Below are 27,949 nucleotides of genomic sequence, written 5' to 3'. Positions count from 1 at the left end.
ACTTCTGTGGCAGTGCAGCTTGCATCTGATAGCAGCTTGCATGGGAACAGGAGAAAGGGCAGAAGGCAGAAATTCACTGCTCTGAAATCAGACTGATTGGTCCTGTGCCTTTCCAAAATCAGAGAATTTCTGTCACTCCCTCAGAAATGAATAAAGCCTTGTACTGCAGCAGACCTGCTGTTCTCTTAAACCATAGTGAGTTCACAGACCTGCTGTTCTCTTAAACCATAGTGAGTTCATTTCATTACACAGATTTTTATTTTTTTTTACTGTAGCTAGAAGATACAGATCATTTTTGAGATCAGTTCTCCCATGTAGAGCTGGTAGGCTTACAGTTAATGTCAGGAGCAATGAAGTGGCTAAAGGAGGAACTTTTAGATGCTTCTTAAGTTCTAGAGAAGTGTGCAAAGGAAGCCAATCTAGTGGAAAAAATGGCAAGAGTATTGGGGTTTATCTGGGGTTTTTTTGCCATTGATTTTTCATCACACTATTATAAAAATTATAAAGACTATTCAAAATTTTTCCATTTGTTAAAGTTCTAGCCATTTCAGTGAGGTTTTTTGCAAAACTATAAACACTGTGTTAGACCTGAGCTCCGTATCAATGTCTGGTAATACAAATATGTGAGTAACTATTGCTTCAATAACTTAAATGTAATTCAAACAGCACTATCTTGGTTTTCAGCTAGAACACCAGAATGGCAGGCAATGACAGTACAGTGTTTAAGGGACTGGCTTATCTGGAGCTGAGCCAAGTCACTAGCTGCTGGCCACCAGCAGCCACAAGCTCATGCTCTTTGCATTGCTCACCTCCATCCCCAGCCAGGGCCTTTTTGTGCCTACTTCATTGCTGGGTCCCCCTCAACCTTAACCACCTTCCAACAAGTGTCTCTATGGTGTCCCAGCAAATCACCAGAAATGTGCTGCATCTGCCACCTTCTGGTTTTATGCCATGCCCCTCAAATGGAGATGAGGGAAGAACAATGGTGCAGCATGTCCTGCAGAGATGCACAGAGTAAGCACAAGAAGAAGAGTGCTTGCCTGGACCTGTGGAGGCAATCTTGCTTTCTTCTTTGTATTGCATCTTAGTGGACTGAACATGCACACCAACAGTTTCACACAAATTCTTAACCATTGCTTCCCTTTTAACAGTTGAACACATGTTCCTAAGCACTGACATCACATGCACCCAGATGTTGGCATCTCTGTGTTCAGGGGCAGAACCAGGGACTTGACCATCAGCTTTGCCTTTAAATACTTGTAAAACACTCCCTTAAATCTGTCATCCTTAAATTCTCTGTCACAGGAGCCAGGCTGTTTATTTCAATGAAGGTTGAGATCCTGTGAAAAACAAGAACATATGGTAACATAACCAGGAGCTAGATCCTAATGCAAACACATTAGGAAAACAAGTTTACGACAGGCAAATTGATTCTGATGTTTCTTAATTGCTGATTTTGATCCCAGTTTTTGTTTAGTGTTCTTATGTTTGTGTTCCATTTGACTTAGGTGAGACCTCATTCTTGTGAGAATTAAAAATACACTGGTTCAGCTGCCCTTGGCTGAGCAGCTGTCACTGGATTTTAGATTGCTCATCTGAAGGGCATTAATTTACTGCCAGGTAAATTGTGAAACATCAGTAAGCATCAAATTACGAGATTTAAGCCTAGTTCTCAGGAGACCCAATTAAGGAATCCATTAGGAGGACAAAGTATTATGTATAGCATTGCATAATACAACATACTTTGCATATCTGTACTCTTCTGTACTCTCTTATCCATACTAGAGATCAAGCACTAGCCATCTATTTCAGACTGAATTTATGTCACAGAGTACCTTTGCGATCTGGAGGATATGCTAAATTACCCATGATAGCTGTTTTGCAATAGCAAAAAAACTTAAGCCTTTAAGATGAGGAAAATTAGTTGCATTGTTCCATACAGGTGTGGCTGTGCTGAAATTGCCTGTCCTGAAAATTAGGTTTTAGAAAATATTCATAGGGGTATTTAAAGGAGGTTTTTTCTCCCTCATACCTGTCCATATTTCTCAGATATCCTCCTCCTTTTGCTTCACATCTGTATTGTAGTCCTAGCTGTGCACCTCCACATAGTGCAAAGGTTATTAAAGCCTGTATTTATACTTGGAGGCAAATCACTGTTTAAGGGAATACGTTGCCACCCACATCAGGATGTTATCAGGCCTGTAGCATAACACTGTGAAGAGATAAAAAAAACCAATAAAACTTTAAGCAGTTCTTATCCTCAAATGTCATTTTCTTATCTGTATTTCTTCTCAATTTGAGCATGAAGAAATATTCTTGTCTTTTTTCCTCTAATTACCCGTACCAGAGGATGTTTGGGTTCATATAATTTTGCTGAAATACAATGATCCCTCAGAAGAACTTGCAAAAAGTTAAAGGATGTTCACCTCAGAAGTGTACTTGCATAATTTTTGCAATTGAGGTATGTATGCCTCCAGGAAATAAGCATTCCCAGGGTTTCTTTTTTCCTCCAGAAATGTTAGTAATGGCAATGTTAAGTGCCAAAAATCTATATCATACAATAGTGTATAATTTTGCCCAGCTGTGGCCTTTAAATTGCCATCAGAAAACTGTACTGCTTTCCATTAACAGAGAGAGTAGCTATTGTAAAAAAAATCAGTGTATCCATAAATCACATTTAAATCCAGTGGAGCTATTAGAAACGCAAAAAATATGGCTTATTATAATTATTTGAGCCTATGCTATATTTTTTCCAGCATGGGCCGTTTTCTGTTTGCTGCTACAAGCACCATTATGCCAGGGAGATTTCTAAAACTGAAGATTAGATCTAGTCTAAAACTGAAATATAAAACAAATTAAATGCAAAAGCTGGCATTCTTACTGTTCCTTTAGCTCCGTTCTTGGCACGTAGGAATTATTTCTTGTTTTTCTTGCTGAACACAATTTAATACACTTAAATTTTGGGTTTTTTTAATATACCTAGAGCACTTTATAAATTGGGGTTGGGGACGCTACAAAAGTCTCTGTGGGGCAGGTTGTAGCAGAAATCACCACCTGTGCACAGAAATCTTTTCTTGCCTGAAGATGATGTCCTGGACTTGCGCTCTGCTGCTATTTTAGGCTCTCCCTCGCCTCACCCAGAAGGTGGGATGGTGCCATTTCCCGGTCAGCCGGCACAACGGTGAGGGCGGTTTTCTATTGAGCTCTCAGGAAAGATGTAACTGGGGTGTTAAATCAGAGAAACGAGCACCGACATTCTGTGCCACTGTAATTTTTGAGGTAAACCCCCAAATGCCTGGATGATGAGGCTTCCAGGGGATCTTTCCATGCTGCCTGCAGCCTGGACCAACCAGCCTGGACTCCATGCCTCCATGTTCTTGGGCAGCTTAGTGGCTCATTCCCAGCAAATGCACCCACACCCAGGGAAAATGAGACAGCAAGCAGGAATTCATTGGGTGAGGAGGAACTAGAAGGCCTTATCTGAAGGGGTGTGTAAAACCAGCATTAATCTTTTCCATTGTTGCACACACATGCTGGCACTTGGGCCACAGACTGCTGTGGGGGCGCAGGCAACTAGCCGCACCAGGCGGCTGAGTCCAGCAACATCCTACCTGCTCTTGTACTGCTCTGCCTGTTGTGCTAAAGGTTGCGTTAAGGCCATTTCTGGCACTTAAGAAATAATGATGGAATACTAAATGAGTTCGTGCTAAACCTCAAGTTTATTATTTTGTCCCTACTGTAAACTAAGTTAGCAAACTTTTCAAGTAGGTGAAAAATAAACCAACAAGGTCAATAAGCTCTTTTTACATACGAGATGAGCATTTGCTGCAACATTTGTTCCTTAAGTACATATTTGGTTACTGAGTATATATATATGCTAATAAGTATATATTTACAACACAAGCTGTGTTACACACATGACAAAAAAGTATTAGTACAAATATTGGTTTAATTTATGAATACTGGACAGGACTCTGCTGTTGATTATACGTGAATATATATTGAGAATAAAGTATTTTCAGCTATTTTCCTACAGCTTTGATCCCAGATTTCAGTGCAGTTAGTCCTTCCACAACAGCATGGTTGGGGTCTCAATAACAAATTATTTGAACATATTATGTGGTCATTATGAGTGAAAATGGTTATGTTTGTATATACAGGAGAAGCAGCTTGCAGGGTGAATTCAACATCAGTGATCTTGCTGGCAACACATACATTTTGGGGCAAAACTCAGCCATTTTGTCCTAGGCTGCATTTCAATGTTGTACAAACACCAGAAATTTTGCTTACCTGTAGATAAACTGTTTTCATCTGAAGGTCACTGTGTAAAAAGATAGATGTGATGTCCAGGAAAAGCACCGAATTTTGGGTGCTTAAGTAACTGCATTTGATGCAGCACTTGAGATGTGTCAGTACATTACGCTGTAAAGGAGAAAAGAAAAAAATGTCAACAAAAAAGAGCATGTCAGCCCTAGAGGATTTATGTCCTGATTCGAAGTGCCCTGAATTCAACAGCGAGAGTCCTGTTGTGTTTTCAGCAGGGCTTGGCTCAGATGGGTGCACTTTAAACTTCCAAACCGCAGCCAGTACAGCACTGAGCTGGGGCAGATGGAAAGTGCCCGTCACAGGCGGGATGATTCAGGGAACAGATGGGCTCTGCCGCACTCCTGCTTTGTTTTGAGAGGGGAGTGGGAGGCTGCGTGGCTAACCTTGTGTGGGAGGCCGCCTTTGCTCTACGGGGATGGCGATGGCATGACAGAAGTTATTAACGCGAGGGCAAAATGAGTGAGGGAGTGGTCCGAAGGGAAGGCTGGGTGGAATGTGCGGAATTAGCACAGGGTGGAGCAAGAGACAGAGGAAAAAACAGAGGCACACTTGGGGGTTATGCAACTTGGCAGGTCTTAAACCTGCTACTGGCGGAGGAGGGATCCATAAAAAGCTCTGAGGAGGAGATGTGGCAAGGGGGACTGACAAGGAAGGTAACACCAATGGGATGGAGCCCAGGTGGTTTGTGCATGGTGGAATGATGACTTAGAAAGAGAAAGCAAAAAATGGAAGAGAAAATGAGATAAACAAAAATAGTGAAAGAAGAGTTGCTGAATTATCTTGAAGAATTCTGGCTGCCTTGTATCCAAAAGTCCACAGAGACTTTTTCTGTCAGTTCGTGCAATGGAAGGGTTTTCTGAGCTGCACTGTCTAGTTAGGATGTCCTGTGTACCCCCGTGTTCCACACAAGGTACAAAAGAAGTGCAAAAAAGTGTCCTCCCTCTGTAAACTTAAATGTTATAGGACCTTCTGAGTCTGTGTGTGTAGGCAACACATGGCAAAACCCTCCAAACAATGTGCAGGTAAGTAACTTCTCGTGGGAAGTGCCTGCCATTAAATACTCTGTGTACATGCACATATGCAACCACAATACACACAATCCGTATCTGTGAGCTAACCTGAGGAGGTGCTGGGAGGCCAGCTAAAAGAGGTCAGGGTACTGCTCCAGCAAAAAAACCCCACAGTTTAAAAACCCATTTTGTCTAATATTGGTGCTTCTGTCATGGAAAGTTCTTAATGGAAACCTGGACTGAAATAGGTGGCTATTTTGTAGTAATCAGAAGTAATGACATTTGCAAAAAAGACCCATCAGCAGCTTCAGCTGAAAAGAATGAACCCTTGCCTGATACAAGCAGAAAATGGGAAGAGATCTAAGCATGCTGTTGGAACAAATCTTAATATAATTTACAACTCACTTATACAGCCTTCAAACTGAAATTTGATGACTCACCAGTGTTTTGGTGATTACTACAAGCACTCTTAAGGAAGTTTCAAAGTTCTTTGTTGAATAAAAGGCTAATAGTTTCTAAATCCAGGAAGCATGCAACCCAACTTCTCCCTTTTTTGAAAGAAGATCGAGGAAGAAAGTGGATCACTTCATTCAAATGACATTGTGTAACCACCTATGGTAAGAATTTAGGGCGAGGCCTGAGAAACATTTTATCGAGATGGAAAATTATAAAGGGTGTCTGTCTTTCATCACGTATTGTATTTCTTCATTTTGTCTTGCCAATACAGTAACAACAAGATGATCTTCTCAGACTTAGCTGCAATTAACCAGACATTGGCCTGGATTCAACATAAGAGTGTTTTAGACCTTTAAGAAGACAACTGAGATCTGAATGGGTAGTAGATTACTCACTGCTGAATGAAGACCCTCAAGGATTTAATTAGTGTGTGGAAAAAATCTAGACTTTCATAGTAGGCAGAGGTTAAGGGTGGAGGTGCAATATTCTATATTTTCTTGGGCTGTCACAGGCAGCAGGAAAGCTGAATTAATGGGAACCAGTAGACAATACTGTCAAAGCCCAGGTGCTAACGTTGTCTTGGCTAGACTGCAGCAATTACGATCCCTCTGTCAGCACTCTGTCTGGCTTTCCCACGGATCCAAGGAATGAAGTAGATTTGAATATAATTACAAAAAACAATTTAGTCGGGCAAAAAAATGTAAGCATGTTTGAAAGGAACTCTATAGTTTGGCCTGTCTATTTGAGGAGATGATGAAACAACAGATGTTCACGTCTCCTACAAAGCTTTACTGACCAATACCCCTACCCCCTTAAATCACAGTGTACAAATGAATGTCTGGGGTTTTATTCATAAAAAGCCAGGGTAGTTTGTCTGATAAATCACTTCTACACCTGCGAATAGCTGCTGATAGGTGCACTGTTTTCATAACCAAACTGCCTCTCGACCCAGCAGGGGTTATTTTGTCTCTTCCTTGCTGTGAGAATGCTCATAATTTGATGGACTGATTCCACCTATTCCCACTGCCCAAGCACAAGGGAGCTGGCTGCTACTATGGCTCTGCCACAGCTTCTTTGCACAGGTACCTAGTCTTTCAACCAGCCATGTCACTTTATGGCAAGAGAGGAGCCTAATTAAATTATGTGGGCTCAAAAGACTGAAAATGGAGGTGTGGCCTCCTATGCTGTGGGACAAAAGTGCCAGGGGCCAAATGCCTCATCCACCCTCTTCCTATGTCAAGTGACCGTTTCTAAGCAGTGCAGAAATTCTTGCGCAATACATATGAGACACAATTGGAATTTAATAATTATTTAATACCTGCCCTCTGCATAGACTTTCCTATGTTGCAAGAACAGCTGTCTTGAGGTTTAGCATAACCCAACACAGAATAACTTCCACACAAAACAGCAAGAGACCAGACAAGAACACCAAGTATCACTTTGCACACAGCATCTTTCTAGCACTTGCTGTTTCAGGCTTTTCCTTCATGTAAACTTTTGGTGGAATTTTTCATAACTTCTGCTCACCAGCCAGTGATGTTTGTTTCTTAGACATGTGCCATCAATCCTAACTAGAATGTGTGCTGAAGCAGTGGATGAGCGGTGTCAAACACATGATTTATAATCTCACTAGACTACTCACTAAAAGAGGAGGACTTATACAGGGATTCAGAAACAATAAACTCAAAAGTGAATGAATCAAGATCATGATGTCCATTTTAAGAAGGATCTTGGGGTGTTATATTAACCAAGGATTTAGCATTCACTCAGATAAAAAAAGGGATCCAGAATGCTCACTGTTTTAAAGGACTCTTCCTTAAAAGAGAAAGTGCACAAAATGCAGACAGTGGGATTTCTATGTTTCCAAGCCCAGACACCAGGAAAAAAATTGTGTGTATGAAGGGGGAAATAGAAGCCTAACAAAAAGATATGCTGGGCGTTCTGCTAAATGACACATCAGCTCCTAGATAGTGCTGCTAGTATTTAGAGGAATTATGGAGAGAACAAAAGTTAAGGTGTGTGAAGACACGGATGCTGGCCAGTGCCATCTTGCAGCCACAGGTCATAAAAAGAAACCGAGCAGCATCCAGACATCTGTGCTCTGATCACAAGAACATGCTGGGAACAAGGCAGTGATGGTTAAAAGTTTCTTCTCCAGTGCAGGTTTACAAGTGTGAGTCAAATGTCTCTCTCTCTAGCTGGGGATTTGTCCAGGTGATCCAGGGGTCTAAAGTACTCACCTACTCCACCATCACCTTCATCAATACTTCCTCCATGACAAACATGGCTTTACATGGGAGAGAAACACTATAGTGCTCTGTAGTGCTCAGCTATTTCATCTCTTTCACACACAGCCCCGAGCACCCTCTGACCTGTGAATGTAGTGCTCAGGAGGGGCTATTTCTGTGTACCAGGTCAACAGCTTGGTTGGCTATATGGGAAATTACATGGAGTCTGTAAAACCCATGACTAGGTTATGTGCTGACTCTGCTTTTTCCTTTTCTGTTTTGACCGTTCCTTGTGTAGACAAGTACTCAAAAATTATGCAAAGGTAAAAGTTTCTTTCTCCTTTCACATTCATATGCATTCAGATTAAATTTCTTTTATACACACACACACACACACACACACACATGCATGTAGTTTTTGCTCACTGGGACCAACAGCCCTAGAGCATGGAATTATTTGTCTGGAGCACATGTACAAACAAGCTGGTAGCAGTGTGTGTTTCAGTATCCACCTTTGCCATTCTGCCTCAGCACTGGAGAGACTGCAAGATGAAAAAGTAGCCCAGACATATTACAGCATCCTGTAATTTTATTATGAGACTTACTATATTTTGTGGTCTTCTTTTAACTCCAGAGACTGAAATACAGGTATTTCCTGAGAATCCCTGCTTTGATTTTTCCAAAGGAAAAGCTTTGAGGCCTTGACATTGCAAAGAAAGATTTGAAAAATGTGATGTAAGTTTGCCACAGAGATTCAGAAAGAAAACACCAAAAATAATAAAAGGCACTTTATTTTCTGGAGAGGTTGTCTCATGTGTTTTGGGAAATGCAATCTGCAGTATTGTGTAGGGTCATCTCTGCCCTACTTTACCTATGCAAGCACTTATACCAAAAAAAGAATTATAAACCATTACTACTCTTATTTTGTATCATGCTTTGCTCCTTGGTCCAGGCCAGCTATACAAAGGATAGAGCAATGGTCCTGTTGTGTTTTCTTGAACTTCTTGGGCAAGCCTACTGGTGATCCTAAAACACAGCTAGCCAACTCAGCTCTTCTTTGGCGAGATCAGAAGGGGTCAGAGGCAGCAGGTCAGAAAGTGGTTAATTTTAAGAAATGGATTGAAATAGTTGAAAATAGTTGAAAGTATACAGAAACTCCATGCTCAGACTTTATGCTCACATCTCTAGGTGTTCTGGGGAGTATCATCTAGTCATTGTCTTAGTGTGCAGAGCTAACATCCCTATTGCTATTTGCCCCTTCTTCAACAGAGGCAAGAATCCTTCAGAAGCAATGAAGGAGTTTGGCTTGGATAAAATGTCGAAAGGATAAGGTATTTTTAAACAAACCCACCAACCCCAGATGATAAAATACTGCATGACTGGAATGGAAAGCAGAATTTTTCAATGACATGGAAAATAAAACAATACAACAAATCTAACGAAACTGGCCAAGAGTTTCCTCAATGCGTAAGCAAGATTGCTTTCAACACAGCCATTTTCTCTTCACCTGTCAGAATGAATTTCAGAGTTGAAAGTCTCGTAAGTTTTATCATTATAAGAAAATTTAATGCAGATCCTTAGATGGATTAAGACAATCTATCTCCATCCATTCATACCCTTCAACAAAAATCAGTTCGTTGCAGCTAAGGATCTGCTTGCATCCTCCTCCACAACTGAGCACAGATGCAGCTTCCTCTTACCACTTTGTATAAAAGCATCTCATTTACAAAATGTGTGAGTTTCTTTTAACTGTGTTAAAGTTCATTTTGTTTAAGCATGCAGTTCTCTTGCCTGAACACAAACAATATGTGCAGCTATAATTTTCTTTGTGAGTAAGTTGCTCTCATAGATGTGGGTGATTAAATGGCTTTGCCCTATTTGGTTGGCAGAGAAGTAAGCACTTTTAAATATAAGGTAATTGGGCTTTGGGTTTTTTTTTGTCTAGCCTTGTTAAAAGCTTAGTTAACACCTTTCTTGGAGCTGACTTCATGAACATGCAAATGAAAAGCTTCTCTGAGTTGTTTTGTAAAGCACAGCTAATTAATACAGTGAAGTACAACAGAGTTAAGTAGGAGAATCACAGCTCATAAATAAGATAAGAAAATTATGAGAGGTGTGACTGATATGTATGTAATTACCTGCTTGGGAGGCAGCCTGATCTGGAAGAACCAGAAGAGATTTGGGAGGCAGGAAATCCTGTGTCATAATCCTCATTCCACTCATGACCTGTGCTGCTATAGGCCTCTCCTTCCCCACACAGTAGTCACTTGATGAGAGTCACGTAAGGATTTATTAATAGACTAGATAAAGCATCTGAAACACTTAAAGTGTGATTTAGGTACTTATGAATATTATGTGGAACAGTCATTGTCCCAAATTAAAATTCTGGTGCGCCATTCTCCGCATCCTGTTCAGAAGTGAGGAAACAGAGACTCATCGCTTCTCAGTGATTGCTCCTTGAAAGTTAAACAAATCTGATTTTTGTTAAAGTAATGGATTACAAAGCAGACTGCTACAAGAGAATCATCACAGTAAGGTGCATGATTCTGGAGAGAGTGCTGCCAGAGGGCTGCTGATAGTACAGATTCAAGATTTTGTGTCTCCTTCAGTGAGGAACAAGAAATCAGTGTCAATCCTCAAAAAAAAAAAAAAAAAGGTCTCAGTTACTGACAATTATTAACCAAAAAATCTGATATTATAACTCTGTGTTAACCCAGAATTTTACTCAAAAGCAACATTCACAAAAGGATCTCAACTCCTGTTTTGCAACATCTCACTCCTACAATAGACAGAGGAAACAACATCTGAAGGTGGGGAAATCCGAGAGCAAGTAAACTGGAAGTTGAGTCAATACTGGGATGTTGCAGAGGGTAGATGGAAAATCCTGAAATGCGCACATCTGCTTCAGCAAGCTTTGCTGATCCAGATCCGGATGCGTTTAGACAGACAGGGGAGATTCCAGTCATCTCCATGGTGTTCCTCAAAATTCAGAGCCCCCTGTGCGTGAGGTGTTTTACAAACACAACTGGAACATCTGTGTTTTCCTATGTTACACAGCGGCTGCCGAATTGTAATACTGGCATGATTATATTGTCTGACTTAGTAATATGTAAGCTGTACATTTGAAGTTATTTATCCACCTTGATTCTGAATAAATCACCTTTCTAACCTGTTAGGGTTTAGCAGCGGTCTGATGAGAGGATTCCTGTGTGAATCCCTTCCAGGCTGTTTCCACCAGCACATGGGATTTTAGGGCACAGGGAGAGGAGCAGGCCCTTTTCAGGTTCCTCTTAACACAGTCTGTAAATCCTTTCTCTTTTCAATGTATTTAATTCAAGGAAGAGTCCATTCAATTAATTTAATTAATTAAAGCCAAGTCACCTCGCATACATGCCAGACCACAGCACTGTGACTTCTCTTGCCTCTATGCCTCCGTGACATCCATTCACAAAAAGTCTTGAATTTCCTGTTGGGGTGGATAACTGCACATTTACAAGGCTGAGAAACACATAGTTTGACCTCTTTCATACTTTTCTGTTCTGAGTCATTGTTGAGCAAACAAACACTATTGTGAAGAAAAGAAACTACGAAAATGTCTGAGCGAGGCAGTGGAGCTGCATGTTGGTCCACTAGTGCTGAAAATGTGGAGGGGATGTTTTTGACCTTCACCTGGGAGAAGAAATCAGAGCAGTGCCAGTAAAAAGTCAGGCTAATGAAAGGTATTTTGCCTTTTGGCTACAAAATATATTTTGCCTGGGTGCTTGGAAGATAATGACTATAACAATACTATAACTGCAGCAAAATGGAAGGCAGCCAGGTCCCAGCTTTTTTTCTGGCAAGATGAAGCACTTAATACCTTTGATGCTGTTTCATGAAACCAGGCAGCTGAATCATGAAAGAGTATTACAGAACATGAAAATGTGAATTAAGTGAATTAAGTGAATTAAGTGAATTAAGCACGCAAGAAAAATGTTTTCGTCAGAAAACAGGTAACGAGGGTGAGATGCTGGAGAAGGCTGGCTGATCGAGGGCTGACTTTTGAGTAATTGATTTGGATGAGGCCAGGCTATTTGGATCAGGAACATAAGACTGGAAAGCTGGAAGACTTGGGTTAGACGTTAACAAAACAACTAGAATTTGTGAAACGGAGGAAGTTACCTAGCTCAGCTGGAACGTACAAGAGGAAGGAGCCTGACACAGATGCCAACACAGAGATTTCAGAACTCTCTAACAGAAAAGCTCAGAAGCAGAAAGACAAGCGTGGATCAAATTTCAAATCCTTTAGAAAAAAAAAAAAATTAAGGAGCTATACACATTATAACAAACAACATGAGCCCACACAATGTCTGGCATCAGGATGGTGGTGTAAGATCTGCACAGGATTACATCATTCTGCAAGAGCTTGCCAGCAGTAGCAGGTTGCTCACAGCAGGCTCAGAGGGATGACAGCAGCCCCGCCAGCTCAGAGGGATGCTTTGTGCAAGCATCGACTTTACAGCACACCAGGGGAATGAATGAGCCAGAGAAGCAAGGAAGAGAAGAAGGAAGCATTGTTCGAAGAACAAATGGGATATTTGCACTCAGGTGTGCAAGTCAGCATGATGCCAAAGGCCACTGGTACTTAGGAAAATCTACAGCAGTAAAAGGCTGGCAAGGGAAGAAAGTCTGTTCTTGCTCTGGCTAGCTGATCATCAGTGGTGCGCTGCCTCAAGGAGAGTGATCTGGCAGAGACTGAGGCAGGACTGTGGGATGGTTGTAGGGAATCTGAAGCCCCTCTGTGCAGCAAGGACTGCAACCACTGAAAGGCTTTAGGCAAGAGAGAAACGGCGTGTCTTGTTTTTTGCTGTTTGCTCTATCTCTAGGTGAATTGGGAGCGGAGTTACCTGAAGGGAAACGTTCAGCGTCAACTTAGTAAGACTGGTCACAGCTTCCTGGAGAGATGTGTTTAACAATACCTGCTGCAGGTGGCTTTGCCAGCATCTGCAAAGCTGGGGGTGAGCAAGAGGACTGGCATCCAGGGGCTGACTCCCAAAATGGCAAAAACCTGCCATGAGAAAGGTGCCTTTGTCAAGGTTTGTGAGGCCACAGAAACAGTGGCAGGCCCAAGCCCTCAGTGTGAGACTAATCAGGCAGGGCTTGGATGGCTGCGGACTTCACAGGCCCTCTGTTATTGCTTTACAGAAGATGTGGCTTTTCTTGTGTTTTCACAGCAGCTGGCCACTCTTGGGGACTGACAGTAAGCAGCTTCTGCACTTGAATGGATAAACTGTACACAAGCCATATCTCCAATACTGCCTTCAGCTGACCTTGTGCATTCGCACTGTGTATCCGACCCGTGCGGGTGCTGCAGCCAGGTGCACTGTGGCCACACAGAACAGCTCTCCGCCCCATGGCACTCGGTCGACCAGACTTGATCTTTATGCACGCTGTGGAGACAATCTACATACACTACAAGGCAGAGTAGAGGCCTTCCCTACACTGACTTGAGCCTCCAAAAACTTTACAACACCCTTGAGTACAAAGCTCAGCTCACACCGTGTTCACAAGTGCAAGTAGTGAACTTGCACTTTCCAGTGAAATCCAAGGCTTGTGCCCGGGCAGTGCAGTATCGTGAGGGGCTGTGAAAACATAGCAGACACCACTCAGCCCACATCATGTCACCTTTCACTAGTTCTGGACTTCTCTTTTTGGGCCTAACACCCTTCCACATCTTGACCTGCTTTTCTAAACTTTGCCTCATCCCAGAAAAGTAAGACTTCAAATACTTGCTGCAAGGGGTTTTCAGCTAAGGCAGAAGAAAGATAATTCAAAGATATGCCAGTACTATTCCCGGAAGGAAAGAAGGGGAAACTTTTAAGAGGTTATCCACAATAACCTGATGCCAAGCCGAGGCATTTTATGGCTGGGCTTCAGCTCATCCTCCCAGAGCACAGGCAGATCGCCATGTCCATCCATGCTCTGCCACCGGCCTGTGTTTGCAGAGCAGGTAGGAGGACTTTTGACACCCACTTAACAGATGTTACTCTTTAGCAAAGCCTCTTGTCAGAAGCCAGTGCTGCTTTGGGAACACCTTGCAGTCATTATGTACGCTATGTTATTCAGTGACAAGCCATTAGATAACTGTGTGTTACCACCAGGAACAGAACATTTCTGTTACCATTTCTTCTTAATGGAGAAAAAAGTAGTGGCAACATTTTGAGAAGTGACACCTACAACAAGATGATAATGCCCATTTTTTTCCTAGCGCCACAGATTCCTGCAACCAGGGGATCCTTTCCTGTAGGGGAAGCCAAATGATGATTCAGTCTGCTCTATATACTGATGTTGTTCAGGATGCGAGTGCAAGCCCCAGCTAACACCACTGATGAGTTCACATGCACCCCAAGAATGGAATTCGTGTGGAGAGTTTTTCAAAGACCCACAGTTACTGCAAGAAAAAAAAAATAACTTTTTTTTTCCTGACCACATCTGGATGTGGATGTGGATGTGGTCATCCCTGGGTTCTGTCCTAGTCTTGCTCAAAACAAAACTGTTTGTCCCATGAAGCCTTTCTAAACTCATGCTAATCACAAGTATGATAGCAAACATTCTCAAACATAGTTTTTTGCATTTCTGTGACATGCCATTGGACTCTGTTGGATCAACTGCTGACAGAGTCAAGGACCTGACACCAGGCTGGAGGTGAGCCGTCTTTTTTTTTTTTTTTTCCTTTTTCTCTTTTTGCTATTTTAGTCACGTACTAGTATCTGAGCTGCAAACCAAAGCAGATGTGATTATCTCAGCTGTCACTGGGACGGAAGTGGCATTGTAAATAGATAGGATCCAGACCACATAGCACTTTACAGATCCAATTGCAACACGCCAATATACAAGTAGTGACAAATAGGAAACCACTGCAGCCTTTCAAGCATCAATGCAAAGCTTTCACAAGGACTATCACCACTGTCAGCTATTTCATTCATACTACCTCTGAGTACCATCTTACATAGAGAGTATTGCAAAAGCTCCTTCTCAAAGCTGCATGTTCAACTTTAATGAGAAAAGGAAATGGTAGGCAGAAATAAGGTAATTGAACTGCCACAGTTATGGCAACCCTAAGAGCAGCCGAATCAATGAGAGGTGAAAAGTGTACTTTGGGTGATGCAGACTTTTGAAAAGAAGAATGTTATTGAGAAGGGCAAGGTTAGAAAATCATCATTAAAACTAGATTTAAAGGTATAAGCAAAGACTCAGTCAGCCTGAAAGACATTATCTTCACACAATTAAGCATATACTTAATTGGACTTCTAAACCAGCTTATACTTAAACAGTTTTCCAGTACGAGTAGTAGTTGTTCTTACCACAGCAGATCTCTGAAATTCTGTGTCAGCACCTATTGTAGGTAAATCAACCTGTCTATGGAAAACAGTTCTCTTTAGAAAATCATAGGGCTTTTGATATCTAGAACAATTGAATAAAACATACATTTAGCCTGCCTTTGTATATTCAGAGGTGACTGATGCCTACAGCACATCGTCTGTAGCTAAGATAGTGCTTGAATGGCTCATTAATTTTCTATTTGCAGGCGTAGTATCATTAAGTAAAGTCTGATTCTGCTAGCACTTCTAATACCCTCACTTTACATTTTTTAGGATTCTTACGATATTTTCCAACAAATATTTTCATTTCAAGGGGGCTTTTCAGGGACCAAGATACTTCTTGGAGTGAGAAGAGCTGGCAACACTTTTAGGGTAGATTTTATTAGTAAACAAATCACTGATTTTGCTAGAATTCTCTGAATAATGTGCGATGTTTTATTTAGTTACGCAGTAACTTACAGGATTTTATTTTTACTTGTTATGTCCAAAACTGTAAGTTTAAGTCCTGCAAAGTTTTTTATATATCTATTAGAACCAAAACTAGTTATGAATAGAGATAAATCATTCCTTGACACTTCCATTGAAAGCTTATTGGCAACAAACTGTATTATATAAACTCCCAGGTTTCATTTTACCAGTCAAATAATTGAGGTACATGTAATATATTCCCAAGCCTAATGTTACTTAACTGTACAAAATCTGTTAACAATCCACAGAATTCTATTAATGCAGAATGCTACTGTGGGTAATTTTCCTTCCTTCCCTCCCTCCCCTCTTCTGTTTAAAAGTGTATGAAATACAGACACCTGATCTAAGGACACATTTTGCGACACATTTTGTTCATGTGTATTTCTGGTCTAAACCAGAAAGTTTATTTCATTCTGCATCTCTGAATGAAAAGTATGGTCAAATACATTTTGAAGTGCCAAAGGAAATTACTACTCAGGACGAGTTCAGGTCACAATCTTGCGTTTGTCTTGTAAGGGGCACAGGTTACGTGCACTGTGCTGACTTCATTGACACGACTGTATCGACTAGAGGAGCTATCCTGTGATTTCACAATTAATTTTGATTGTATGATGCAAACGTATCCCATTGGAATCTTTATCAAAGCTCCACTTTTTTATTTTTGTCCTTCCTCAGGCTACAGCTTGAGAGAGAATCTCACACAGTACAGTTGTGGGGAGGATAGTTAAGTATCTAAAAGATGGATATTCATATCTATACCAGTTGCATTGTACATCCTTTAGCACTGATGGTCAGAAAGAGACACCTTCAGAGGTGAATTTATCTCACTCTAAGGTAAATGGCTGAAGTAGATCAAATGAACTGCCCTCTGGAGATACTTGTTGCTGCCCTTTATCTATATACCAGGCTTTAGGCAAGTATTTAGGTGGTGAGATGCACTCTAGCTTCAATGTCTGTGCTGTTTTGAAAACAGAACTGAGCCATTTAAACCATTTAGGCCTTCACCAAGAGGGAGTTGTACACAAAGCCTTTGGTGGGATCCCAAGGTTGCTGGAAACTTGTAGCTTCCTCAGGACTGCAGCGGTACCTCTCCAGGACTCGGTGTAAACCCGAACAACCTGACTCGCCCTCTAGCATACACCTCCTGGCTCTTGCCATAGCCAAAATGGTCTCTGCCTGTGCTGCTGTCTCGGGGTATTCTGATGGGCACAATGGGGCCATTCTGCCAACTCTTTGCCACCTGAAAAACAGTCTTACAATAATAAAAATCACCGGCATAAGGGTCTTTGTTACCCATTTGTGTGAAGACAGCTCACACAAGCTGTGGCAGAAGCCAGTATCAGAAGTTCAGGTTTTGCAGCGTCCAGCCATTACAGTAGGTTTTCCTTAACGTTTTTCACTAATGTACCATGTCTGGCAGAGCCCAGTGCCTCTTCTGTGGGGTGCTGCACACCTAATCAACTTTTCCACACTAAAGCTTACACTGCTGTTGGCACACCTGGAGCTGATACAAGGTACAGTTTAGGAGAAGCTCAGCCTACAGAAAGGCTGCCAGGAGCTGGAGATCTGGCTGGAAACCCCATGCTATGATGGCAGCTGGTGGCCAAGGAGAACTGGTGGGAATGACGCTGTTACAGGGCAGCCCTGGTGCAGTGCTCACACCCATGCTTAGGGACCTGACCGTTAGGTTTCATTCACTGCTCTGGCTGCTGGAACAAAATGCTCTTTGGAGTGGAAAGGCACAGTCTCAGTTTTCTAGGGCACCTGCTTACTTGGCTCTTTAATCAGAGGGATTTGGTCTTTTCAGTCTAAACCAATATAGAATTGTGGACAAAGGAGCAGGTAGTTTTTTAAGGAGAAGGTGACACAGGGCGGTAGTTTTTCAGAGGCCTGGTCTCAAGCAAAATTTTATATATATATATATATACACACACATTTATTTATTTATTTCACTGTTCGATGAATTTGCTTTTTTAAGCTCATAGTTACAGGTGCTACAACCGTTTAGCTTGGTTCACTGCAGCTTTATAACACCCAGCGTGATACACTTTGAAAAATGGACTAAATTCAGATTTCAAGTACCTTTTAACAGCAAGTAAAATGTTTGGCTTGCAAAACCGGCCTTTCAGTAGGCTGAATGTGTTTCCGTGCTAGTGGCTTCCAGGAAACTCTTAGGTTACAATTACAAGAAGTTAAAACTGCAGCAGCAGAATTGTTCACTGGAAGTCAGAATTTCCTTTACACCGTTCCTCATGCTTACTCCTAACGGGCTAGCTTCTTTTCTTTTTCTGCTACATTGTTTTGTTATTTTAGTGACTGACTTTCTTTCTGATCCTCACCTCTAATTATTTGTTCTTTGGTCTGGTTCTTTCACCTTATACTGGATTATTACTTATAGCAGCATCTTCTAACAACTCTACTAGGTTTAAATTTATTAGGGATATGTCCAATTCTTAAAACAAGTTAAAGCCTTTTTTTTTTTATTATTCCTTTCCAGGCTTCCTAATTACATAGCCAGTAATCCAAAGAAGAATGTAAGCAGGAAAGCCTGTGATAGGAACAATAAAAAAGTCTTTGCTCTAAGGAACAAAACCAAAGCAGACTTCAAAAATGAAAGGAAGAAAAGGAAAGAAGGTAATGGGTGGATTCAGTTAGAAGAAAGACACGGAGATTTTTCGTAAAATAATAATTTAGACAGTGAGAAAATATGAGTGAAAATAACTAGAGCATAATAGAAAAGTTAAAGAAAGAAGTAGAAACATGATTTAATAAGACTCGGCAAACATCTAGGGATGATACTCAGGACAGATGGTATCCCAAACAGATCTGTGCTCTGCAAACTCAGATGACCCCTTTTCTTTAAATTAAGATGCAAGGAGATGACCCTGAGAAAGTGAGAAAGTGGGAAAGGACAGGGCTGGAATGCTGGCTGAGTGAGCCACAGGGACAGAGGACAGTTTGTTTGATCCTATCTGTCTGTTACTTGAACACAGATCTGAAAGATGATAAGGTCTGAAGACCAGTTTTTCACTGCCCGACATATTATGGATTTCTTTGGAAAATAAATGCAAAGCTTGTCGAAAGCAGTAGCATTTGTCTTTAGTCAGACTTTACTCACTGTTACCATAGAATTGAGTGATCATGCTGGGTATGGAAATAAAATTTGCATCAGAAGAAATAACACACAAGGCTTTATGCTTGCTACTTATATGTAAAATATAAAGATAATATATATGTTTATATGGTTGTTTGTATAGGAAATGTAAGGCTTACAGACTATTTGTCATTGCTGCAGCCACTGGAACGTGCCAGTAAATCTGTGGCCCTGTGTCTCCTTACAGCTGCCTTTATATTTGGAGCACAAGCCACGTTAGCTTCTGAAGGACTTACCAGTTTAGAGGACAGCTGTGGAGTGTTCAGGAGAGAATCTAAGGATGACATGGCTCTGAAATAAATCTGTGTTTGGCCACTCCATCTTCTGACATGTGAGACTTTTCTACAGAGAAAAGACTTCCAGTGAACGAGACAGCCTTCCAGGGATCTCCTGCAATTACTTCCCCACTCTACACCACTGGCTTTGAAGGCTTCTTTCTGTGAATTTTTCTCGTCTAACAGAAAACAGAAGATTATACATGGATGGATGAATGGATGGAATATGTATTATTAAAAAAAACGCTCAAAGCATTCCAGAAGACACACTTTTTTCCATGAGAAAAAAAACCACATTAGTCACATTGCTTAATAAACTTCTGGAGGGCTCTTAGATTTTATGGCTGCTACAGATAATACTACACAGAACAAGGCAGCTGTAGCTTGCAAATAGGCAATAATCCGCTCATTTTGTTGACAACTTATTTTGCTCATGTGCCATCAAAATTAAATGTAAGGACTGTTTGGTAGTTTTTGGAAGACAGAGGAGTAAAATCTAAGTGATGTAAATCCTTTTGGGAGCAAGACCGGTTGTGAATATATGGGTTTTTTTCCCTTTGTGTTTGTTGTTGGGTTTTTTTTTTGTTTTGGTGTGTTGTTTTTCTTTTTTTTAAACAATAGACATACATATGAAAGAGTACATCAGGAAAACCTAGGAAATCAAGCCTAAAATGACCTTCTTCCTTTGTCCTTGCAAAAGAAGGCTGACAAATACTCATGAGCTTCCATTCATCGTGTTTCATAGGAAAATAGGAGACAGTAAGCCTCTAGAGCCGGTCTGTATTGATTCACACCCAGGGATCCTCCTCCAAGACTGTTGTGCTTAACAGCTAAGCAAATTCCAACTGCCCTTCTAAGAAATCCGAGTTTTATCCTAAGTCACATCAGTCACTGGTCACATTTGAAAAGTTTCAAATAAACATTTCAGTGATTATTTTCATTAGGAGATAATTGCTTTTAGGTAGTATTGCACCAGGTTATAAATTCCAAAGCCTGTCGTATAGTGCAGGATTGATTATGAAGTATTTATCTTTATTTCTTGGAAAGATGTCTGACTTTTCCCCTTTCATTCTGTACTAGTCATGATAATTTCAGCGTTCTGTTTTAAAATTTGCTTATTTACACCACATCCACAAATTCACTCTCGCAGCTGTTCCTCATGTGATTATTTCTAGTAGTTTCATTGTGGTTACCCATGTGAATAAGGCTTATTGTTGTGGTATACCATCATAGGCTACAAATATGCAAAAAATTATAAAGGGACAGGAAACTTTCAAACCCTTTAAATAATTTCTTTGTTTTTGGTTATGCATTCTTTTTTGGGTTTGCTTTGGTTGTTTGGGTTTTTTTGTTTGTTTTGCTTCAAGATTGCCCTGCAGCTATTTAAAAAAAGCTTTAAAAATTTCAAAAGCCGCTTCCACTGATTTACTTTAAGTCAGTCAGTTACAGGATAGCAAGCAGTTCCAAAATCTGCCAGACCTTTAGCCAGCAGAAATTAGCAGTTATGCAGTTATTTTTATTAGCTGTGCATTGTATAAAAAATTAAACACCTATACAATAAAATATCGCATAGACTATTTTATTTTGTAACAGTATATGACATTTATTTGTGACAGTATAACTGCTATGATTATTAAAAATGACATCCAGATGAACTGGCAAGGAAGAAAGCAGAGGAACTAAAGTCTAGTATTTTGGAGTATATATTTATACTGGAGAAAAAAGCTCCTGAACACACTACTGTAATGGATACCGGACAAGCATGCACTAAATAAAAATAAAAATAAAAAATAAAAATAATAAAATAAAATAAAATAAAATAAAAACTGTTTTTCTTTTCTTGTGAACAGCATATGGTGAAAACTGCTCCCTGGTGCCAGCAAGGATTTCTGCTGCATCAGTTACCCTGCTGTGAGGGTAAGAACTATGAGCTTTTGGGCTCACATACAGTGTAAACAAACACCGCCTGAAGGCTTTGCTGAATACAGCTCACATCCTTTTACTTATTCCTCAGCTCGTGTCTTGAAACTGTAGCTAAACTGACTTCGAAACAAGGCACACTTATTCAAATTCTTTGTGTCTGAAGAAGTTACCTACTCAGAATGAAAGAAATACAAGCTATGCCAAATTAAGGGAATGAGCAGGCAAGTCAATAATGGAGGATTTGTAGTCATAAAGTCTAGTTCAAATTTGTAGTCATAAAGTCTCTGCAGGAGACCTTGTCAGTACTTTTCTGTGTTAGGGGGTTATCAGCCATCTTCATACAGCTCTTAGTTTGAAGTGGGCAAGGAGTCACAAATACCGATACTGTGAGAAATAAGATTATTGGTTTGTGTACTAAAGGGTGTCGTCTTATCATAATATTGTACCTGAACACTGAAGAATGGAAGTACCAGAATCATTCTGCAGTTTCAATGGAAACATCTTTGACAACATCAAGAAAGAGTGATTACAGATAAGAAATCCAGGAATCAGCATATGGTCTGGCTTAGCTGGAGATCTCCATCACTACTGAGCAGAAAAATCCTCTTCTAAAGGCTACAACAACTCTTATGCTGATAATAAAAGAAAGATGTGTCCCATGTTGTGCATTTAAGCAGCTGCTAGTGATCATGACATGACATGAGGCATCTCTTAGAAGCACAGAGCAAACCTAAACAGCAGTTTAGTGAAAACTGTGAAATAAACATTTTAAATTGTAGAAGTTAAACTCTAAATAATTAAAAAAATCTGAGTTAATTGATACAAAATCTTATGCATCCATTTTTACTTTTGTTAAATGTAGCCTTCATTACCTTGTTTAACACAAACTATCTAAAATGAGTTTAGACAAACCTAAATAATCCAAACCAAAATGAGAGTAGCCTCTCAGTTGTTCTGCATCAGTTTCCTATTGGGTTTTAAATCACACATTTGTTGTACTCCACTGAAAACAGAAGAAAATTATGTGGAATTCTGTTCAATATTACCTGACTATCCAAAAGATATTACTAATATTCATGGGTAAGTTCTTGCAACTAACACTGAAGAAGAAATATTACCCCTGAAGCCTGAATTAAACTGATTAATTGACTGATAAGCTAAAAGAAGTGTCATAATTGTCTTATGAATCAGCGGAAAAGGCAGGAAGCGATCTATTTTGTATCCTCCTGAACTTGCATAGGAGTTTGTTTACATAAAACTATAGTTACCCTTGTTGGTGTTCAGCCAGGGCATGAGAGGTAATACTACCTCTGCTTTTAAGAAAAGAGAAGCTTTATGTCATGCATCAGGGCAGAGTAAGATTTAGTTGCTTATATTAATCCTGCAATACCTCTGCTGAACATGGGAAATATAACTAGAAAAATGAGCTTTTAAAATCATAGCTGAATGGATAGGAAGATCACAGAGCATTTACTTGGTCCTTCCTCAAGTTTCTATTGGCATAATTACAATAATAAAACCTAAAACACAGTTACACTGAAACTGATGACATAGTTCTGCAGAGCAGGTAACACATGTAGTTTTATGAACAGTAACATGCTGCAACTTACTGAGAAACTTCCACTAAATCCTCCTGCCCTTCACCACATGATATACCCAGATTTCTGGGAAAGGAATAAAACAGAACATGTTTTTGCGTTTCCATTTATGAGCAACAGACACACATATACACAGATGTGCTCTTTCTTACTAATGTAATCAAAGGAAACAAAAATTGAAGAAATTTATGGTGTACCTGCTTAGTGGAAGTACACATTTCCTCTACCTTACGGTATTACCTTACCAGTAATAGCTGGTTTCAGGTATTTGAATTTAAGAAGAATAAAAGTTTCTGTAGACCTGGGGATGCTGTCTGATAAAAAATTATGTTATCTTAAGAACGCATATTATGGATTTCATGAAGTGTATCAGTGTTGTATAATAAAGTAATCTGTAAATGTTTGTACATTGGTGTACATAAACTTCGGTGCACTGTTATATTCCACCAGAGGCTCAGGGGGAGGGGGAAGAAGAACTGAAAGCTGCTTTTCAGAAATATCTGTGTGCACTGCTTGCATAATATTTGTAAGGGTAGATTTGCTGCATCTAGGAAAAAGTCAGTCTTAGCCAGATGCCAAAAACCCACTCCATTATTCCTTTCAGGCCTTGGGAGAATTTTAAAAAGGAGCTCAAATGAACCGATTCCAGCACACCATTTGAATGGGTTAGTATGTTTGAAGATGCTAAGAAAGGCATGCATCAGCAGTATTATTTTACTTTGATTTTTACAAGTATACAGAACTAGTAGCTCATTTAAAATTGAAATACTGATAAAATGCTATCAAAATGTAGCATTTGATGCTTCTGCCTTTTAGAGCATCTTCTCCGGGTTTTAAGAGCCAGTTCTAAGTTGTCTATTATCTGTAAAACCTCCAGACTGTCTGCATATCAAACATTTAGTTAAGTACTCCCTTCCTTCCTATTCTTTTACCACTTACTCTGATCACATCATTTGTTATGATCTGATGGCCATTAGCTTGTCAGCTCTTTTCTTTTCTTAACTGAATGGATTTGCAGGCCAGAAAGGTTATTATGATCATCTAGCTTGACCTCCACAGCAATATAAGCCAAGAAATTTTAGAACGTGAACTTTGCTTTCAGGCCGCAATTTGAGGGATGACTTAGAGCCCAGGATTTAGAAAAAGATACTGAATCTTCATTTAGAAGCTGGGAGATACCTGGGGATATTATACCAAACACCACCTCTTGTGGCTGAAAGAAAAGGATCTTGTGCTTATTCTGAATCAGTATAACTTCACCTGCCAGTTACTGGTTCTCACCATTGTCTTACCTGACAGATTAAAGACACTTCTAGTATTTGGAATTTTCTTCTCTTACAAATGCTAGCATGTTATGATCAAGCTTTTATATAAGCTAAACAGATGCTTCTTCAGTCTCCCACTGCAAGACAGATTTTCCTGGCTTTTCCACTTTGTCAGTTATTTGCATTAAAATGCAATACCCCTATTTCAGTAATAGTTTGGTGAATGCCATATATAACAACGTTATTACTACTTCTTAATATCCCTCTGCTTTTACATGCAAGATTTGTACCATAAGCATGACTCTTTTTGAGTTGTTCAGAATCACACTATAACACCTCTGTAGTTTGACTTAAAAGTACTCATTGCACATAGATGCCTTTCCACTCATCTGTATTCAAATGAACAGTTCAGTAAGTCCCATTCTACCCACTGCAAAAAATAGCAGTCTCTGCTTCAAAAGTAACATCTCCCTATAAATATATATGGCTGCATCTGTGTTATTAGTGATTATTTTGTTTTCTTTACGTAAGTTGATAGAGATTATGAATAGGATCGGGATAAAACCAAATCCTTTTTGTACTTTGCTAAACAAGTCTCCATATAATGATGATTTTCAAGATATAATCAACCTTTCAGAACTGCTGGGTAATTCTTTCTGTTCAGATAAATATATGCTGCAAGTTTTGTATAAGAATATTTTTAAATAGAATATGGCATAATGTCTTCACAGAAGCTCAAATCTATTACACAGTTACCTTTCCTAGGTAAAATACTAATCTCATTAAACAACAGACCTAAATTCCAGCAAATCCTGCTGATATTAGAAATTCAGTAATTATTTAATTTCTACATGTGATTCTTATTCTTTCATGATTTTGTCAAAGGTTCTCTTCATGTTATTTTAGCCCAAATAACCTTTTGCTTTATATTTGTAATGGGCACCAAATCAGTTCTTCTCTTTCATTTCTGGAACACAGACAGATTTATTATTACCGTGAATAAGTCAGAATCCCATAAAATCCTGGGACGTTCCTTGGTTGGTCCTGAAAGTTTGAATGTTTTCACCTTTACTTGTTGCTATTTAGCATCTTTACTAAGTAATAACTGAATAAAACATCTGCAGTTATATCCATAAATTATTATTTCTTTTCCCAGGTTTCTATTAAATAAAGAAATGCTTTCGTACATCGGCACTGTTACTGAAAACTGTGTATTTCAAAGTAGGAGGGAAATGAGGCCACTGTCAAGATTTTCTCTTTGTTGATCCCAACATTTTAAAAAATGTATTCCCCTTGACATTTAGACAATAAGCCAAAACTTTTCGTTCATATATTTAGCTACAATTATTCATTCTCATTGCTTCACAACTGCTAATTTACCATTTCTGCTTATCAGCTTCCATATTTTTCCTTTTGTTTCATGCACGTAACAATTTTTGATTTCATTTTCTGTCTAACTGAATGCATTCAGTTGAAAAGAAACTTTGATGATTGTGGTAATGTCATCTTTTGGGTCTTCCTAAATAAACTACCGTTTACCTATTTGATGTATTATTCCTACATGTCTCTAGCTATACAGGTATCAATCAGAGTTTTCTTCAGACTTGGAAGACTGTCCCTTTTCCAACAAAGCTGCATAATACATATGGGAAATATTTGTATATAGCAAATATAGTTAAATTAAGCCTTTTTAAGTTCAATAAACCATAAAATCAGTACATAAGATTATTTGGTCAGAATTGTCAGAATTTAAAGCACCTGAGTGCTCTGAAAATAGCATGGGTTTATTTTAGAAAATGATCATCTATTATTTATATAAAATCTAGGGCATGTTTACTTGTGAAGGTTTGAGATCTAGACGTATCCTACAGATTGAGATTGAAAAATATAATCCTAAAATAGCTCATTCTAGTTACCCTAGCTAAATGTTTACATAGCTACTCATCCAGTTCTGTATTCAGATAATCTGTGTCAGCACTACCCAATTTTCTGATTTATCAGACTAAACATTGACTCACAAACACAGCAGGTCTTGGATTTGTGAAATCAGGACCTTGGGTTATCTTCAGTGAACGTGGCAAGTCTCCCTCTCTGCACATTCTGTCTTTCTTAAAGAAGGCATAAACTAATATGAACACTCAAGTTGTGACAGACATGCTACTAAAAAACCATAGCTCATGTATTTGAAAAAATGAGCCTCTGATACAGGTCTTGAAAGTATCTGCAAAAAGATCCTTTACTGAAAAAAACTCCCTCGGTGTAAGCTACACATTTGTGTATTTGGACTTCTCATCTTGTCTTTCTGGAATAATTGCCTCAATTATCTGGAGTCTCATTAGTTACTGGTGCACCTGTGAAGCATCCAAAGAAGCACGCCCTTCCTCCAGCAGGCATTTCTTGTGTATGTAGTCTGAGACACAATCACTTTGTGATCAAGCCTCTGCTCTACCTTGCGCACAGCATTCCGTTGCTCCCTCCATCAGTGGTAAACTGTATGTATCAGTGTCGAAAAGCAGTTTTAATTTATACAAAAAGACACCTGAGAAGGCAAAGGTGTGCAAGCCCTAATGCTGTCAAACGCTCCAAGCATTTAAACGCAGCCATAAAGTGTTTAATGCCTGCATACCTTCCCAATTTAACAGTACTGCTAACCAGTCTCTCAGGATTTCACTGTAATTGAAAAAGCTCAAGCCTTGCACACATTCATGCAACTTTACTACAAATAGAAACAATTTGTGAGAAGAAAAACCGTACAAAGGAAAACCTCAAAACCAAAGTTTCACTGGAATGCAGGAGCAGCGCTGCTGACAAGATGCTTCTACAGTGGCGAAGCGGCTCGCTCCGAACTGCGCCTGTTGTAGCTTCAACATCCATTTCCCAACTTTTTTACTTTCTCGCTATATCACGTGCTCATACAGGCCCGGGGACGTACGTGTGCAGATGTACAGGCGCAGGTATAAGCACAAGCAGAAGCCGCTGGCGCAGTGCACGGCGAGGGGGCAGCGCAGGGCACACGGCGGCGGGGCAGGGCACACGGCGGCGGGGCAGGGTCGCCCCTTAGCCCGCGCCGCTCGCGGCCGTGTATCCCCGGGCCGCGGAGGCGGCGATCACTGCTCCGGGCCGCGCTTTACCGGCGACTGGCATCGTTCGGGGCCGAACGGAGCCGCGCTCACCGCCGCGCCCCGGGGGAACCGAGAGGAGCACGGCGCCCCGCTGCCAGCCCAGGGCCTGCTGCTGCCGCTGCCACCGCCACCCTCGGGGCGCTGCCGCGGCCGCCGCGGCCGCCGCTGCCACCGCCTGCCCCAGCCCGCCCCGGCGGGGGCGGGGCCTGCCCGGCAAGGGCGGGAACTTCCGGCTCCAGCCGACCCCACCCCTCACCTTGGCCGGTGCGCGCTAAGCCAATGAGGGTGGGGAGTCGCGGCCGGGCAGGTAACCGGGCGCCCAATCGGAAAGGCGCCGCGGGAACAGGTAGGGGCGGGGCCTCGGCGTGCCGCGCGCGCGGCTCCGCCCCTGCGCACCGCTCGCGGCCGCGCCAATCGGCCTCCGCGGCGGCGCCCCGCTCCCCCCGCCCGGCGGCGCGCGGCTGTGCGTGGAGGTTGGGGGCGCGGCGCGCGCCGGCTCCGCGGGGGAGGGGCTACCTGCCCGGAGCGGCACCGGCTGCGGCGCCCGCCGGCGGGGCTCGCCCCCTGCCCGCCCCCCGCCGCCTGAGGGGCCGCCCGGCGGCCGGGCCGTGAGGGCAGCGGGCGGCTCGGGCCGAGAGGCGCGGAGGCAGCCATGGCACTGGTGGCCCCGGAGACTCGGAAGTTCACGCGGGCGCTGAGCAAGCCCGGCACGGCGGCCGAGCTGCGGCAGAGCGTCTCCGAGGTGGTGCGCGGCTCCGTCCTGCTG

General features: G+C 41.1%; 1 protein-coding gene across 3 annotated transcripts in view; it reads left to right on the top strand.

Moving 5' to 3' along the window:
- The first annotated feature begins 13,068 nt into the window (after positions 1-13,068).
- DOCK9 (dedicator of cytokinesis 9) overlaps positions 13,069-27,949 on the top strand; it is a 142,948-nt gene continuing 128,067 nt past the window's right edge. For 2 of the 3 annotated variants that reach the window (XM_080376273.1, XM_080376269.1), the window contains exon 1: positions 27,497-27,949. In XM_080376273.1, the coding sequence (XP_080232399.1) occupies positions 27,836-27,949 (114 nt within the window). In that variant the 5' untranslated portion in view covers positions 27,497-27,835. The other variant, XM_080376275.1, reaches the window with a different exon arrangement.

This window comes from Falco punctatus, assembly GCF_963210335.1.
Source record: "Falco punctatus genome assembly, chromosome: 2".
In the NCBI taxonomy this organism is placed as follows: domain Eukaryota; kingdom Metazoa; phylum Chordata; class Aves; order Falconiformes; family Falconidae; genus Falco; species Falco punctatus.
This window is presented reverse-complemented; position numbering and strand designations above follow the sequence as displayed.